Raw genomic sequence first — 16300 nt, forward strand, 5'->3', positions numbered from 1 at the left:
ATATGCATACTCTTGGTAAACCGGAACTCTCTGAAAACCGGACGATCAGGCCGGTCCCAAGACGGTCCGGTTTACAGAGAGGCTACTGTTATGGTAAGATAAAGAAGCCTAAATGCTGGTCTGACAGTAATGAGCCGGAAAGATAAGACAACTTGGAGTTGAATCTGATTCCTCACAGTTGTTTCCATCTCATGTCTTACATCTCCAATGCTATGTTAGTTAGAGCCTTACAACTATGAAACACGGAAACAAGTCCAACCCAAGTAAACTGACAAGATGAGTTTAAAATAATTTGAATGTACCGGTACTATTTCAGAAAGAAAAAAAGCTTTTTGAAAAATATGGCAGGTTACGAAACAAGAATGAGTGTTCTGAACAAGTAATTACCGAAAGTCATATTATAAAACATTTTCACAGATTTTGGTTTGAATTTGTTTACTTTACACAAAACTTAAAATGGGACTTGAACACAAAACTGTGAAAGCTATTATTGAACGGAAGTGGAGTGTATATGAACCATATCTCTTGCTTCCATATTTTAAGAGTTATTGCCCATTGTTTTAAAACTGAACTTAAATAAGCAATGCTCTGGAGGTGGATATTTAAGGCAGAACAAGAACAGTTCTTGTCTAATCTTTGGAATTTGCTCTTCAACCAATTGCTGTAGGTTTTAAAATAAATTTGCATTATGTGGAAGTGATCATTTGCTTTTCAACAAATTATTGTTGGTGTTAAAAAACAGCAAATACCAAAGTATTGAAACAAAAATAAATTGTCCAAAAAAATAACTGAGCAGTGATGTTGTACAAAAATGTGTTTGTCTCATTGGATTTCTTGATTTGATTTTGTTTAGTAAGTGTTGAGTGTGAATCTGTGCTATCTGCTCTACAGTTCTGTACGAGATGCATAGTTTGTACACTGACTTCTTATCATGTATTGTTTAAGGTAGCCGGCTGTGACTATTGTGTCATATGTGATGAAATTGATACATTTTATCCCCCATATCCTCCTTTATCTTTTGTTTGAAGTTCAGATAATTATCAAAGAAAGGCAATTTGAAAGCCATTTTAAAAGCTACTTTGTTCAGTGATTTGAAACAAAGTGCTTTTTATAAGCCTATTCAGACTCTGATGTTGTTTTGTGATCAATGTGTCCTTAAAATGTGGTTGAACAATAACACAAGTTTTTATTGACTACTAGAATGTATTCCTTTTTTTGAGACAATCAATCAATTCTCAAAATGAAACTTTTACTTAAGACTACTTTTGGTAAAATGCACACACCTTGAAACATGCATTAACTTAATACTGAAAGTAAACAAAACCAAAATAAAAAGTTTTTGTGACTGTAAAGGAGGTTGAACAAATAACAGAAGAAAAATAACAAACTGGCCTTTCTCTATCACAAACAGCTTTAGTCGTGCATTTGAGCATGAAATTGCAGATGAAGTTAGTTTTATAGATAAAATCTGTAAACCTGTTAATAATAGGGATTTCTTTGAGGTCCGCAGAAGTGTCATACCATTGTAATAATATACTGGCTTTCTTCTGGGCTTGTGGGCATAGTCTGATAATTAAATTACTGGTGTAATGAAAACGCCAACAACACTATTACTACTATGCTACATGCCCAGTTAATGTGGCGACTATTTTCTCAAGTGTTAACAGAGTGATTTTCTTTAAGGATAAATTGTATTTGATCACTGGTTTTTAAGGGCAAATGAAACATCACTGCAGTTATTTATTTATGAAACGCTAGATGCCCATAGCACTGTTTGGTTTGACACATGTTCACAGGGGTCAGACAGGGTACAGATAGGGGGCAATAACAACTTGTAACAGAACAGCATCTATTTATTATGCCCCCCCCCCCTTTGAAGTAGAGGGGGTATATTGCTTTGCACATGTCGGTCTGTCGGTTGGTCTGTTAATCGGTCCGTCCCCCAGGTGGTTTCCGGATGATAACTCAAGAACGCTTGGGCCTAGGATCATGAAATTTCATAGGTACATTGATCATGACTCGCAGATGACCTCTATTGATTTTGAGGTCACTAGGTCAAAGGTCAAGGTCACGGTGACCCGAAATAGTAAAATGGTTTCAGGATGATAACTCGAGAACGCTTAGGCCTAGGATCATGAAACTTGATAGGTAGATTGATCATGGCTCACAGATGACCCCTATTGATTTTCAGGTCACTAGGTCAAAGGTCAAGGTCACAGTGACCCAAAATAGTAAAATGGTTTCCGGATGATTATTCAAGAACGCTTAGGCCTAGGATCATGAAACTTGATAGGTAGATTGATCATGACTCACAGATGACCTCTATTGATTTTCAGGTCACTAGGTCAAAGGTCAAGGTCACAGTGACCCGAAATAGTAAAATGGTTTCTGGACGATAACTCAAGAAAGCTTATACCTAGGATCATGAAACTTCGTAGTTAGATTGATAATGGCTGGCAGATGACCCCTATTGATTTTCAGGTCACTAGGTCAAAGGTCAAGGTCATGGTGACCTGAAATAGTAAAATGGTTTCAGATGATAACTCAAGAACGCTTATGCCTAGGATCATGAAACTTCATAGGTACATTGATCATGACTCGCAGATGACCCCTATTAATTTTTCAGGTCACTAGGTCAAAGGCCAAGGTCACGGTGACCCGAAATAGTAAAATGGTTTCCGGATAACTCATGAACGCTTATGCCTAGGATCATGAATTTTTTTTCAGGTCACTATATCAAAGGTCAAGGTCGTGGTGACCTGAAATAGTAAAATGGTTTCTGGATGATAACTCAAGAACACTAATGGCTACGATCATGAAACTTCATAGGTACATTGGTCATGACTTGCAGATGACCCTTATTGATTTTGAGGTCACTAGGTCAAAGGTCAAGGTCATGGTGACCAGAAATAGTAAAATGGTTTCCGGATGATAACTCAAGAACGCTTATGCCTCGGATCATGAAACTTCATAGGTACATTGATCATGACTCGCAGATGACTCCTATCAATTTTGAAGTCACTAGGTCAAAGGTCAAGTTCACGGTGACCCGAAATAGTAAAATGGTTTCCGGATGATAACTCAAGAACGCTTATGGCTAGGATCATGAAACTTCATAGGTACATTGATCATGACTGGCAGATGACCCCTATTGATTTTCAGGTCACTTGGTCAAAGGTCAAGGTTACAGTGACAAAAAACATATTCACACAATGGCTGTCACTACAACGGAGAGCCCATATGGGGGGCATGCATGTTTTACAAACAGCCCTTGTTTGTTATATTTTTCATTTCAAGGAAGTCTTCTTAGCAAAAATCCAGTTTAAGCGGAATGCATCGCCCCTGATTAGCTTGTGCTGTATCACAAATTTGTAACAGCACTAGGCAATATGTAATTTAAAAATGATGTTGAATATTCTCTTTGTTGGGGATGATTTACAGCTGGTTGAAAACAGTGCAGGGATTACGGACGAGACAATTCCAGACTTGAGTACGATGACCTTGGGCTCGGAACTGTCAATCACCGAGGCGTTCAGTAAGACGGGGGATATGAACGAGAGCAGTGACTCCCTCAACTCTTTCGAGAAACACGAGATGTCGGAGGCAGAGTCATCCCATAATTATGATGACGATGGCCTCAGAGGTAGATAATGCCTTGTTTTCTTTTTAAAATCGTGAGTGCATAGCGTTTGAATAACCGTTGCCCAAGTTTGTTCTTTCAATAATGATTGTATAATGGACATTGGAGTTTTCATAGAATAGCTAGGGGCCAAGCAGAAATGTGAGAGTCTGTATGGTCGTGTGAATCTGCTTTTTCATATCCCTGCAAAATAATGCTATGATAGCATGGCAATTGGTTTGTAATGGGCCAAATATTTATCTTGCAAAACTGTTCATATTCTAGCAGAAGTTTTTTTGACCAGCATTTTTATTGGTTTTTCACTACACAATTTTTCATTTAATTCAAGACGATAAACCAAATCAAAGCTGACTTAACCAAACATTTACCAGTATTTTGTTGAGTGGACTTGTACTTGAAATGTACAGACAAAAATACTGAAACATGGTGTTATATAAATGCATGATGCATATTTTCTCACTTGATAATTATAAAAGTACATGTATGTATTACATAGAAGCGTAAATTCTGTTTTTTTATGAAAACAGGGTTTAATGCATAAATTATGTGTGTAAAGTGTCCTTGATTTGGTTGTGCAGTCTAAACAGGCTTATCTGGGACAACACTTTCCACTAAGTTTGGATTTTGGATTAGAAGATACTTAAAACGAAAAAAATCCACACAAGCAGGGAATAATCTAGAATTTACTATCTATGGGTCCCTGAACTCGCAGATTTTAGACCAATGAGTCCCTGGCAAAATTAATGAGTCCACCTTGAAAAAGAATGGGTCCCAAATTTTGCAAGATACCAAGTAGTGAAGAAAATATGTCTAAATCACACTAGCTTAATAACTATACTTGCATTAAACTTTAAATTATCTCAAAAACTTGTTGAAACCAAAAAAAAAATTCAGAGTTATCACTATCTTGTTTGCCTTCACATAGGCTTTAACATTATCTGTTACATGAATGTAACCTGTTACATTTCACATTGATTCAAATTGATGATAATATTATTATTGTTAACATCCGAATTGCGAGCTTGATAACATTATTGTTTACGTCTGAATTGCGAGCCGTTGACCTACCGTTATTAAAGTTTAGATTTGTTTGTTTTGGATTAAGCTTCAACACCTTATTTCAGAGGCATTTTTTCTGTATTATTTATGACTAAGTTACACAAAGTTAAAGCAGGTTTTCATCATTGGACTCTAGAAAATATCATAACACATTCTATTTAAAAGTTCGATTCTAATTGGTTCGTATTATACAGCAGCGGCTCGACTAGAGCCAATCAAAAGACTTGTTGGAGTCTTCAAGCCTCATTCGGTTAAAGTCAGCGTTCATTGCTACACTCTTGACTTGTACACAAGATGGTTTGTACTTATCGTGATTCGCGTATGCGTTAATGGATACAGTTCAGCAATGCGTCCGAGTGGACACACATATTTCAAAACGATGCTTCTATTTCGATATTTGTGCGTCATAGACGTAGATTATTTCCTGATACAAGCAAAATGTGTCATCTCAGATAAGCTTATGCAGTCCCATGTCTTGGACAACACTTAACTCACATGCATTCAACCTCATTTCCCCAGAATGGGGCTTATGTATTTTTTTCTTAAAGAAGATATTACATCAGTATGCAACATAATTTTTTAGTGGATTCTTCGAGGGCAGACAACCTTCAACAGATTATAGAGGCCAGGAAACACAACTTTATGGTTCAGAGTGAACGGAGAGCAGCGGCTGCTAAAGAACGTGCACTGGGACAGCGTGTATCCAAGGACAACGACCACCAGGTATTCTCTTTGCCCAAAATTACAGCCTTTTTCCCAAAAATCTTATCAAAATTTCCCCCCAAAAGATGCCAAACTTTTCCAATAAACTAAATGAATGGTTTATTGAGTTTATTATACAGTGATATATGTCCATAGCACTTAATAAGTTCAAATATGTAATTCAACATGAACTTATAAATCATTAGAGTACTGCAATTTATAATGTTATATTATTATAATTCATGTTTCATTTTCCCTGATTTGATTGTTCATCTATTTTTCCATATCCAAAAGACACAGGCAGTAAGATATAAAGCACAAATAAAATCACTTCAGCTGTTCCGGGCTGTTCCTGTGAGCATTGTCGCCGAGCCTACCCTGTCGATGGCAGTCAGCTCCAGCAAGGCGGAAAGAGGGAGATCTCCAACAAAGAGTCCCAGACGAGAAAAGCCGGCTGGTTCTAGTGACCGCAAAAGTATATTGGAGGCTAAAGAAAAAGAAGAAAAAGATCATAAACTGGCAACCACAGCTACGGCAGCGACATCAGTGTCTTCAAAGTCGCTGAATAGAGCTCTGCAGCCGAGAGGTTCTGAAAGTCCCCGACCAAAAGACAGCGGGACAGATCCCAGCGAGTCAGGCTCTCGGGCCAAGGATCATGGGAAATTCGGATTCGGAAGTTCGTCGAAACTTTCCCTCCGAGAGTCATCACCATCTTCGAACTCATCATCAGAGGAACGAGCCCATCATGGGAGACTTTTTGGTGAGATTCAGCAGTTTGGCGGGTCTGCTGGCCTTGCTGCAAGGCAGTCACCCTCGCCCTCACCACCGACAGCTAGAAAAACTCCGCCTAAAGTCATGCCTAAACCAGTGCGGAAGAAGTCAGACGAAGCTCCACCAGTTTCGAAACCCATTTCCCAATCCAGCGCAGGTGCCTCGGGCCTTTCTAAGACTTTGTCATCATGGAAGAAGAGTAGAGCTGTGTCAGCTCCTCCTGTTTCCAGATGTGAGTTTGCTGGCCTGTTGGTATTCGTTATCTTTTTGGGCCAACTATCATTTCCGTGTGACGTCTCCCAAACCCCAATCTTAAAAATGTTTAAAAATAAACAAAATATTTAGTGCTTTTTTAAACTTTCATTTCATGTTTCATCAGCTAAGTATTAGTGAAATTAAAACTACTTTTGTATGACAACTTGGACATATCTAACAGAAGTTTTATGTTTCATCGTAGTGCTTGACTCCAGTCAACAGCACGAAACCCTCAAAAACTCAATCAAAGTACTCCCAGAGGAGGCTCCAGTACCCCTGACTGAAGAGGAACGCAGGAAGAAAGCTGAGGACGAACTCTACGAGAAGAACATCAGGTAGGTGAAAGAGATGTGGCTTGATTGGCTGATTGGTATATGACGCTGGCTACGCTGTTTGCTTGATTGGCTGATTGGTTTATAAAGCTCCCTACACAGGTAACGGCATGTTCGCACCAGTTTGCGGTGATTTGTATGTGTAAGTGAATTGTCGAAACCCATATACTTATTCAGCTTTGCTATGCTTTATCAACAACCGTGGGCTCTTGTCTAGAATAACTACTATCCCATAATTCATTGTAAAATAATTTATATATGTCTGCATTAAAGTTTCAGGTTTTTGAAAAAAAGACTTTCATAGGCACATACATTCTTGGATTTCTTATTAAGAAAAAAAATGTGTTTGTCATTTTCCAAAGTGTTTTTTTTTAAATTAAATTCAGGAATCACAAAATCACCAAAAGTTAACCCATTTATGCCTAGTGGACTCTCCCATCCTTTTAAATTGGATCAATTTATTTCTAAAATTAGGGATGTCAAGTATATTTATTTCTATATTTAGAATATTTCTTACAGAAATTCCTTTAAGCAAACAGCGCAGACTCTGATGAGATGCCGCATCATGCAGCGTCTCGTCTGGGTCTAGGCTCTTTGCCAAGGCCTTTCTTCTAGAAGTTAGGCATAGATGGGTTAAATTTACATCAAATGATAGGGATTTTACAGTATTTCTCAGGCATTTAAATGTCCATGTTTCAATATAATATCAGGAGGGAAATTTAAGAAATGAGACAGTATTTAAGGTTTAGGTGAGGTCAGTGTTAGCTGTTTTGTATTAATACTGTCAACAGGGCAATTAAAGTTTTATTAACTTCTGTTTATTCTCTCACCCTGTTTATGGAAGGGACATTGTAAAATACTATTATGTACAATGGGTTTTGACAAAGTTTTTACAATTGCTTGCATGGCGCTATTTTTTTAAAATTCCAATGACAGATTGCCTACCAGTAATACAATTCTTCTGTTGAGCACTAAAAAAGCCAAAGTTATTAGCTTATACATTTTGCAGAGAGTGGTCAATAAGCCTCATTGGCTTTTAATGGAATTATTATTGATTAATTTTTGTCATTTTTTTTTATTCCATTGATAAAAGCCAGAAAATAATACTTTTTTGTTTCATTAAAAAATTGTTTATACTCTGTGTAGCAAGTACAAACATTGTATAAATATATTATATATTTTTCAATGTAATTTGTAAAAAAACACACAATTATTTCTACAACGAAATGTTTTTCTTGATAATGTTATTATTCATAAGTTTTAGAAAAGGAAAAAATTGATTACTGATAAAGAGTTTTTGAATGAGCAAATTTCATTACTTTTAATGATTAACATGGTAATGGTGTTTGGTGTTTGTCAACACCTGATAATTGTGTGTTTGTAAAATTGAAAAAAATATTTTGTTCATGTATTTTTTAATATACAAATAGTTATGTCACAAATAAAATGTTCAAAAGTATCTTGCAACAAAAATATGTTTTAATATACACACATGATTTACTGATATGTATTTAAAGTATAATTACTTTTTAATAATGAAATAAGTTATGCTCACATAAATGTATAAGGCTTTCACCAATAGTTTATTTCTATTTGTGACAAAACTCATTTATTGTTAGCAACTCATCAAAAGCATTAAAAATTCATTTTAACTGGTTGAATTTCTTTTAAAAATTGTATTTAATAATACATGTATGTTAACGTATAACCAGTTTATTTAAGTTACAAATACGGTAAATCTAATGTATTTGAGTGCTTTTGTTGAGTTGCTGTGTTGTTTTCCTGCATATTCATTCATGGCCAATATGGTACTCGGGAAAAGTGTAGCATGTATGCAAGTGGAGTGTAACCCTTAAACTGTCTCACACAATCTCACACGTGGCTGCATGTGCTGTTTGTTTTGTACTCTCACCCTTTCTCACACCAATCACACGCTGCTTTAACCAAGTCAAAAGGTGGTACGCCTGATGTTGTTGTTGTTATAAATGTTGTTTTGTGATGTATACCCTAAATCCGCGAATATGATACGCCCTCATGTATAATACGTACTCCCGAGTTTTGTCAAAATTTATCGGTAAAAATAGAAAATCCGATTAAAATACGCCCTTAAAAAATCAGTGTCCGAAATTGGCCATTTCCGAAATAATGTGTCAATTATTTTGTGTTGTGAAAATAGCAAATCAAATTGGCGTTGTCAACCATCCGTTTCACAGTAATACCCTGGTATTTTGATCGCAATGTGTTATATAGTGCTGTTGTCATGACAGTTGCATAATAAATATCTCTGTCTATTGTTTATATTACCCTTGATTGTTACCAATAACACACGGGTCCCTTGCTGACATCCGGGTCAATCAGTCATAATTGTAAAGAAAGAAGCAGAGACGCTGTTTTTGTTTTCCCGTGTAATTCAATTTGACAATATTCATGACGATAATAATTATAATAATATTAAAATAATAAGAAGACAAAGTGGTTACTTCCGTTTTTATAGTATATAGTCTAGATGAATTACTCTTCCGAAGTGTACAAACTCGATACTTTAATTAAACTTTAAATACAATTAAGCCGCTCGTGTTTTTCATGATCCCTTTAATTGAAATACGCTGCTGTCATTAAGGGTAGTTTGGGAGTAAAAAACAAATTGATTAATATTCACCTTTCAATTTAATTCGGCAATCAGCAGAAAGGTGTAATAGACTCTTTTAGCGTCATAGAACTAATTATTTAATTATCACTCTTAACTAAAGATATGGTAAATATGCGGTAGAAAGATAAATAGTGGTCAGCTTAGAAATATTTACTTACGGGCGTTGTCACGTTTTTTTCTTCTTTAGCTAATCTCTTTATGCGATTTAGCGTCCGGTCGCTATTTTGTAGCCAAACGACGATATAAACTGTGTATTCAAAGTATACAGTGTCTGCGCATGAATGACCCAATATTATCCGATAGCTCCTCCCGTTCTCATGTTTCATTCGACAACGTCATTTCATGTCTAAGTGAACTCAATGTTGATTGGCCAGCTACCATGTGCACTTCAATAACAAGGTCAAGCGTGGTCTCATAATCGGGTACAGACCGGGTTTCGTTTACTGTTCGAATTGCAAATACTTTCATTAAAACAAAGAGATAAATATAGAAAACCAGTCCCGATATAAATGGCGTATTTTTTCAACAAAATTTTACTTAATTTCGCAAATAAGATTTCTATTCAGCCAGATTCTCAATATTTTCACAAATGGCTCAAATGACAAAGGACAGCACGAGCCCTGTTGCCCTCCTTTGATGTAATTGTGTAGTTCAAAATGGCTGCCGCGCAGCGAATAACAACGATTAAGTTGAAACATTTCACAGAAAAATTTTTGTTGTGCTCTAAACTCATATATTATACGCATCCCCTACTTGAAGAAAAAATCGGCAGGTAAAAAAGTGCGTATTATATTTGCGGATTAACGGTATTAACGATTATTGATCTAAAAAATGTCACTAAATTTTAATCTGAAAAGAAGTAAACAATAAACGAAAATTCAAAAAAAAATTGTTTGGAAAATGATAATTCTTTGGAATTGTATTGAATAATGGTTTCTAAGGCAGTCTGAAAATAAAATTCAATATTTAATTTTTTGTATTCTTAAAATGTCATTTTAGTACTAAATCAATTATAATTTATGTTTACATTCTTTAAAAGTATCAATGTTTGTTCTTATTTTAAATGTTAAAAGAATTTGCAAAGCATTTACCTAGACATGTAATGCGCATCAAACACCATTTTTATAACTTTCATTGTTTGTTTTTGAACTTAATTGATCAAAGTGCATTAAGATATAAATACCAATTCCCTATTATATGTTATAGGTTAAAATGTTGATATACTATGTGCAAACAGCATAAAACCAGAACAGCCTGCAAGTAACTCGTAGTCTGTTCAGGTTTTATGCTGTTTGCTACTCATCGGTATCTAAGGGTTTTGAAATGAGGCCTTAAATCTTGAATATAATAAGAAATGTTGTTAAGTATGTTTTTACTTTCTAAGGGACTACAAATGCGTCAAAATACATATCTAAATGGTAAAGGGTTTAATGAACTGCATGAGAAAAAGGTGTGAAAAATAAGATATTTCACAATAGAGACTGGGTGTGCCTAAGATATTGTAATCAACCCTTTCCCAATTACATACGTATGTTGACACATTTGTAGTCCCTTGGGAAGTTAAATTAAATAATGAACTTTCTTTCTACATTCAAGTTTAAAGGCGTTGTTTCCATACCTTAGGTACTGATGAGCAGCAAACATCATAAAACCTGAACAGAACTGCGAGTTACTCGCAGGCTGTTTTGGTTTATGCTATTTTCACATTTTAAACTTAGCTTCTGAGTGGGAAAGGGTTAATTAAGGTGTGGGCCTGCATAAAACTGGGTGTCTAACCAGGAATATACTTGTGCATTAATAATGACTATTCTCAATATACAATTACACTAAAGCACTTTATGATATTCTTCGCATCTAAAATATATACAATTATATTGTGAATATATTCTCCTCATAATTGGTTTTGTAACTACCTTATCTTAAGAAATATATAATATGTACATGGTAGTGATATTGCTGTCATTACAAAAGCACACACGCTATTGTAATCACCATATGTCCAGCTGCCATGCAGTGTCATGAGTTGTGTCGTCATATTTGAGCTGGTTATCACACTAGAGGCCCCATTTTTCATCAAATTTTATTAAACTTTGTCAGATTGTTTATAGTTACCGGTACAATATGCCAAACATAAAAAAAAACAAATTCCTGCAACCAAAAAGTAGGTCACCATGTCAAAGTTAGAAAACCTGTTACCACAAATGTATGACCCAATTTTTATGAACTTGAAAAGAATGTTCATATTGACAATACGTGGACAGAGTTGAAATCCTGATTACGTTTGGCCGGTAACAAGGTCAAGAGGTCAAATCTTTGAAGAATCTTGATATATCACTAAAGGCTACATAATGAAATCTCCCTCAATGAAATTTTTTTCTGAATGTTATTTTGACAATATCTAGGACAAGTATAAATATAAATAATGTTCATTCAAAAACTAGCTCACTTGGTCAAATTTTTAGAAAAAATACATTGTTACTTCTCTAAAAGCCAAATTTATTACTCAATACTGATGAAACTTTGTCACAATGTTCATATGGCAATATCAAGGCCAAGGTTGAATCTGGGTCAAGGGTCAAAACCAGGTCCCTTGGTCACTAGGGTCACTTTGGCATCAGGTCACTTGGTCACCAGGTCTCTTTGTCACCAGGTCACTTGGTCACCAGGTCTCTTGGTCAACTCTTGAACATTGGTGTACCTAAACTCAGACGCATGCGTTAGGGCCATGACGGCCCTTTTAACCCTTTCCCACAAAGATAAATTTTTTTGACGCATTTTCAGTCCCATAAAAGTTGCAATTAATTTAATACTGTTCTTACTGAATTCAAGTTTAAAAGGCTTCATTTCCAACCCTTATTTACTGATAGCAGCAAACAGCATACAACCTGAACAGACTGCGAGTTACTCAATATACATTATCAACTTATAACAACATTTAAGAATATAACCAAATGATAACATCATGAACAGATAAATATTACTCCGACTTCATCTGGAAAAATTGATATATTTATAACAGACCTAAACAAGTCACAGAATCATATAGATATATGTTCCGTAGATTGAATAATTGCTTTCAGATTTGTTCCAGTAAGAATATAGAAATTGTTAGAGCCACACAAATCCTATCATCATTTTGCATCTGTTATAAGAGACATAGCAATAGGCATTTTTGCAATTTAGATAGCCTCTGCTACCAAAGTGGATATAGTGAATTATTTGAATATTGATGCTAGTCAAAATGTGTTAGTTAGCTTTAAAGCAAGCCTATGCAGAATTAATGCCTGTCTGTGATTTATTGTTTAGAGTATATCACAACTACTTTTAGTTGACAACACTTGAATAAATCAGATTGCATTATTTTAAAAAATTCCAAATCGCATATCATTTATGAAATTGCCAGTTGCAATGTTCATGAATAGCACTCTCAATCTGTTCCATCTGTTATTATTTTAAGAGTTCCTTCTGTAAAGATAAATTGGTAAAAAACACTGTTTTTTAATAAAAGAAACCGTTATATCAAAATTCCTTTTCAAAACAGGGTACTGTTTTGTAAAGATTTAGGTTTAGTTATTTCTTCATGCACATTTAGATAAAAAAATTATATTAAAGCATTATGAAAACATTTTTGTAAAAAACACACTCATGCAATGCAATTTAGTTTGCATATACTTTGATATATGCAAAAGTAAATTTCCTCACATAAACATGTACAATATAATATAAAAAATTAATATATAATGCATACAAATTTTAAATGGAAAATGTGATATCCAAGCTGTATGATTTCATGTTCATGGCTTTCAGGGGTGCAATTATTTAGTTTTAAGGCAAATATATGCATCCAACTGGACAACAGCATTTTGTAGTGTTGTTTAAGTTGAAAAATCCTTGCATTTATTGATTTAGATAACAATTTTTAGTAAAATTGGGCCACTGGCTATATAATTCTAAGCGTTCATAAATTTCTTATCAATATTTGAGGGATATGTTACCTTGATCATTTTGTAAAGAATCTTCCTTTACAATGATGGGAAACCTCAAAAAATCTGCAAATGCATATACCCGTTTTGAAGGAAAGTGTGTTTTTTTTGCCTTGCGCCTGTCCTTTTGATTTTTTGTTCAGCAAGGCAAAAGTAAAGGTCAGAAGAGCTTGTAACATGAAATTTGTCTTAGCGCAAGGTATCTTAATAAGGCTTTGATCTACAATCATCCAAATGGGAATGCTCATTATGTCATACAAAATTGGCGACACGAGAAATGTTTCCACACAATGTACAGTTTACATTGAACTATTATTATCCAACATAGTATGCGGGTAACTTTGGGTGAACTTTAGAAAGATAAATCCTTTTTATTTTAATCTGACAGGTCAAGGTTATAGAGGCCTGTAACATTAAAAAGCTTCAACACAAGATTTATAGACCACTTAAACCTAGGTTCATTTAAATAAGTTTGCTGATTATAGCGAAGTTAAAATGCCTATGTGTAAACAGCATAAAACAAGAACAGCCTGCAAATATCTCGAAGTCTGTTCAGGTTTTATTCTGTTGGGTGCTCATCAGTATCTAAGATTTGCTGATGAAGCCTTTAAAACTTGAATCTAGTAAGGATGGTCAATTTTTTTTTTTTTAAAGAACTATATACATATGCGTGAAAATAGGTATCTAAGTGGTAAAGGGTTCACCTAGGTTCATTTAAGTAAGTATGCTGGTTAGGAAGGAAAATGCCTATAGATTTGCCAAACAAAATATAAAAGGTCAAGGTCACTAGTCATGCAATATAAAAGTAATCTTTGTAGAACTGCACAGTTTGATGACTTTACAGCAAGTCTGTGGGCATACATGTTTCACAAACCCTGTTAAGTCTATATGATTAAAACATAATAATGTCTGACCAATTACAGATTTCTCAACATTCATTTTGCCACCCATGTATTGCTGCTGTGTATCCCATGTTTATGTTTTCGACATATCAGCCTATAATTATTATGAGGATGCAGCATGGAAATATTGTCTGACTTAAAACTTTCAAACATATAATATGGTTCCATCCTCAAGCCTCAAATGTATAGTGATATATAACCTCCACTTGCTGGTATTTTCCACATGCTCGACACTTATCCCGTTTTTGGCTTTGTTTGAATTGTAGGATTACAATCCCGCTTGTTTAGGTTGCAACACAAGCTCGACACAACTGACGAACAAGACACGTCAAACAACTCTGTCACATCATCATCTGACAGGACAAGGGATTCAAAGAAGGTATCTCTTGCTTGATTGAGTCTTTGTTTAGCTTGACCTTGTAATTACTCTTTGAGCCTAAGTAGAATGTGTTATTATTATTATGTCCTGGCATGCTGTAAAAAATACAGTAGTATATTACTATTATAATAATTATTATTAAGGGTATTATTAAGTAAATAATTTAATTGATTCCATCTTCAAACAAATGTTTAAAAAAATGTGTTTTTTGTTTTCATAAGTTAAACATATCATGTATTGAAATATACAATTAATTTATTGAAATCATATACAGAAGAGAAATGCCATGGTTCTTACTTTGCTCTTTTAATTGATTGTTAATTAAATTTTTGTTATACATAGGGGCGTCTTTCTTCAAGTCTGCCCTCAATCTCTGAAGACTCAATGTTCGAATAATACAACTGTAAATAGCATGGTTTTCTGTGCATGCTTTTTCGTTGCCATTTAATGCTCGAAGTTAATTATTTAGGATATCTTGAAGACAATTCTTTCTGCATAATTTTATTTTAAATTGTTGGCCAAATGATGGACAGTGGTGTGGTAGAGAGGTGATAAAATCTTGCTAGTCTGTTGTCTGGTTTTGTATTTACTTGAAATACTGTTTAAAAATGTTACATATAGTAAATACATACATAAATGTATTAATTCATCAAACATTGTCCACAACTGAGGCTGGAAATGTTCATGGTTGTTGCATAAAAATGCAGTGTTTAGAATACAATATTTTGTCTTCATGTTCCTGCCTTACTTTCTGTTAACAATTTGCAAGCATGCTAAGCACAATAATTTTGTACCATATTGTTATGCCCCCCTTTGAAGAAGAGGGGGTATATTGTTTTGCACATGTCGGTCGGTCCGTCCACAGATTTTTTCCGGATGATTTCTCAAGAAAGCTTAGGCCTAGGATCATGAAACTTCAAAGGTACATTGATCATGACTGGCAGATGACCCCTATCGATTTTCATGTCACTAGGTCAAAGGTCAAGGTCACAGTGACTTGAAACAGTAAATGGTTTTCAGGATGATACCTCAAGAATGCTTACGCCTAGGATCATGAAACTTCATAGGTACATTGATCATGACTCGCAGATGACCCCTATTGATGTTCAGGTCAGTAGGTCAAAGGTGAGGGTCACAGTGACTAGAAATAGTAAAATGGTTTCCGGATGATAACTAAAGAATGCTTAGGCCCATAGGACCATGAAACTTCATAGGTACATTGATCATGACTGGCAGATGACCCCTATCGATTTTCATGTCACTAGGTCAAAGGTCAAGGTCACAGTGACTCCAAACAGTAAAATGGTTTCAGGATGATAACTCAAGAATGCTTATGCCTAGGATCATGAAACTTCAATAGGTACATTGATAATGACTGGCAGATGACCCCTATTGATTTCTAGGTCACTAGGTCAAAGGTCAAGGTCACAGTGACATGAAACAGTAAAATGATTTTCGGATGATGACTCAAGAATGCTTCGCCTAGGATCATAAACTTTATAAGTACATTGATCATGACTGGCAGATGATCCCTATCGATTTTCAGGTCACTAGGTCAAAGGTCTAGGTCACAGAAACAAAAACGTATTTACTCAATGGCTTCCACTACAACTGACAGCCCGTAAGG

General features: G+C 35.1%; 1 protein-coding gene across 1 annotated transcript in view; it reads left to right on the forward strand.

Annotated features, from left to right (window-relative positions):
• The window catches only part of LOC127835950 (uncharacterized), an 89934-nt gene that overhangs the window by 40516 nt on the left and 33118 nt on the right, over nt 1–16300 (forward strand). Inside the window, exons 18-22 of the mRNA XM_052362369.1 lie at nt 3442–3643; nt 5283–5422; nt 5738–6404; nt 6630–6762; nt 14583–14673. Coding sequence (XP_052218329.1) covers nt 3442–3643; nt 5283–5422; nt 5738–6404; nt 6630–6762; nt 14583–14673 — 1233 coding nt within the window. The remainder of the gene's footprint in view (nt 1–3441; nt 3644–5282; nt 5423–5737; nt 6405–6629; nt 6763–14582; nt 14674–16300) is intronic.

This window comes from Dreissena polymorpha, chromosome 6 (genome assembly GCF_020536995.1).
Source record: "Dreissena polymorpha isolate Duluth1 chromosome 6, UMN_Dpol_1.0, whole genome shotgun sequence".
NCBI lineage: Eukaryota > Metazoa > Mollusca > Bivalvia > Myida > Dreissenidae > Dreissena > Dreissena polymorpha.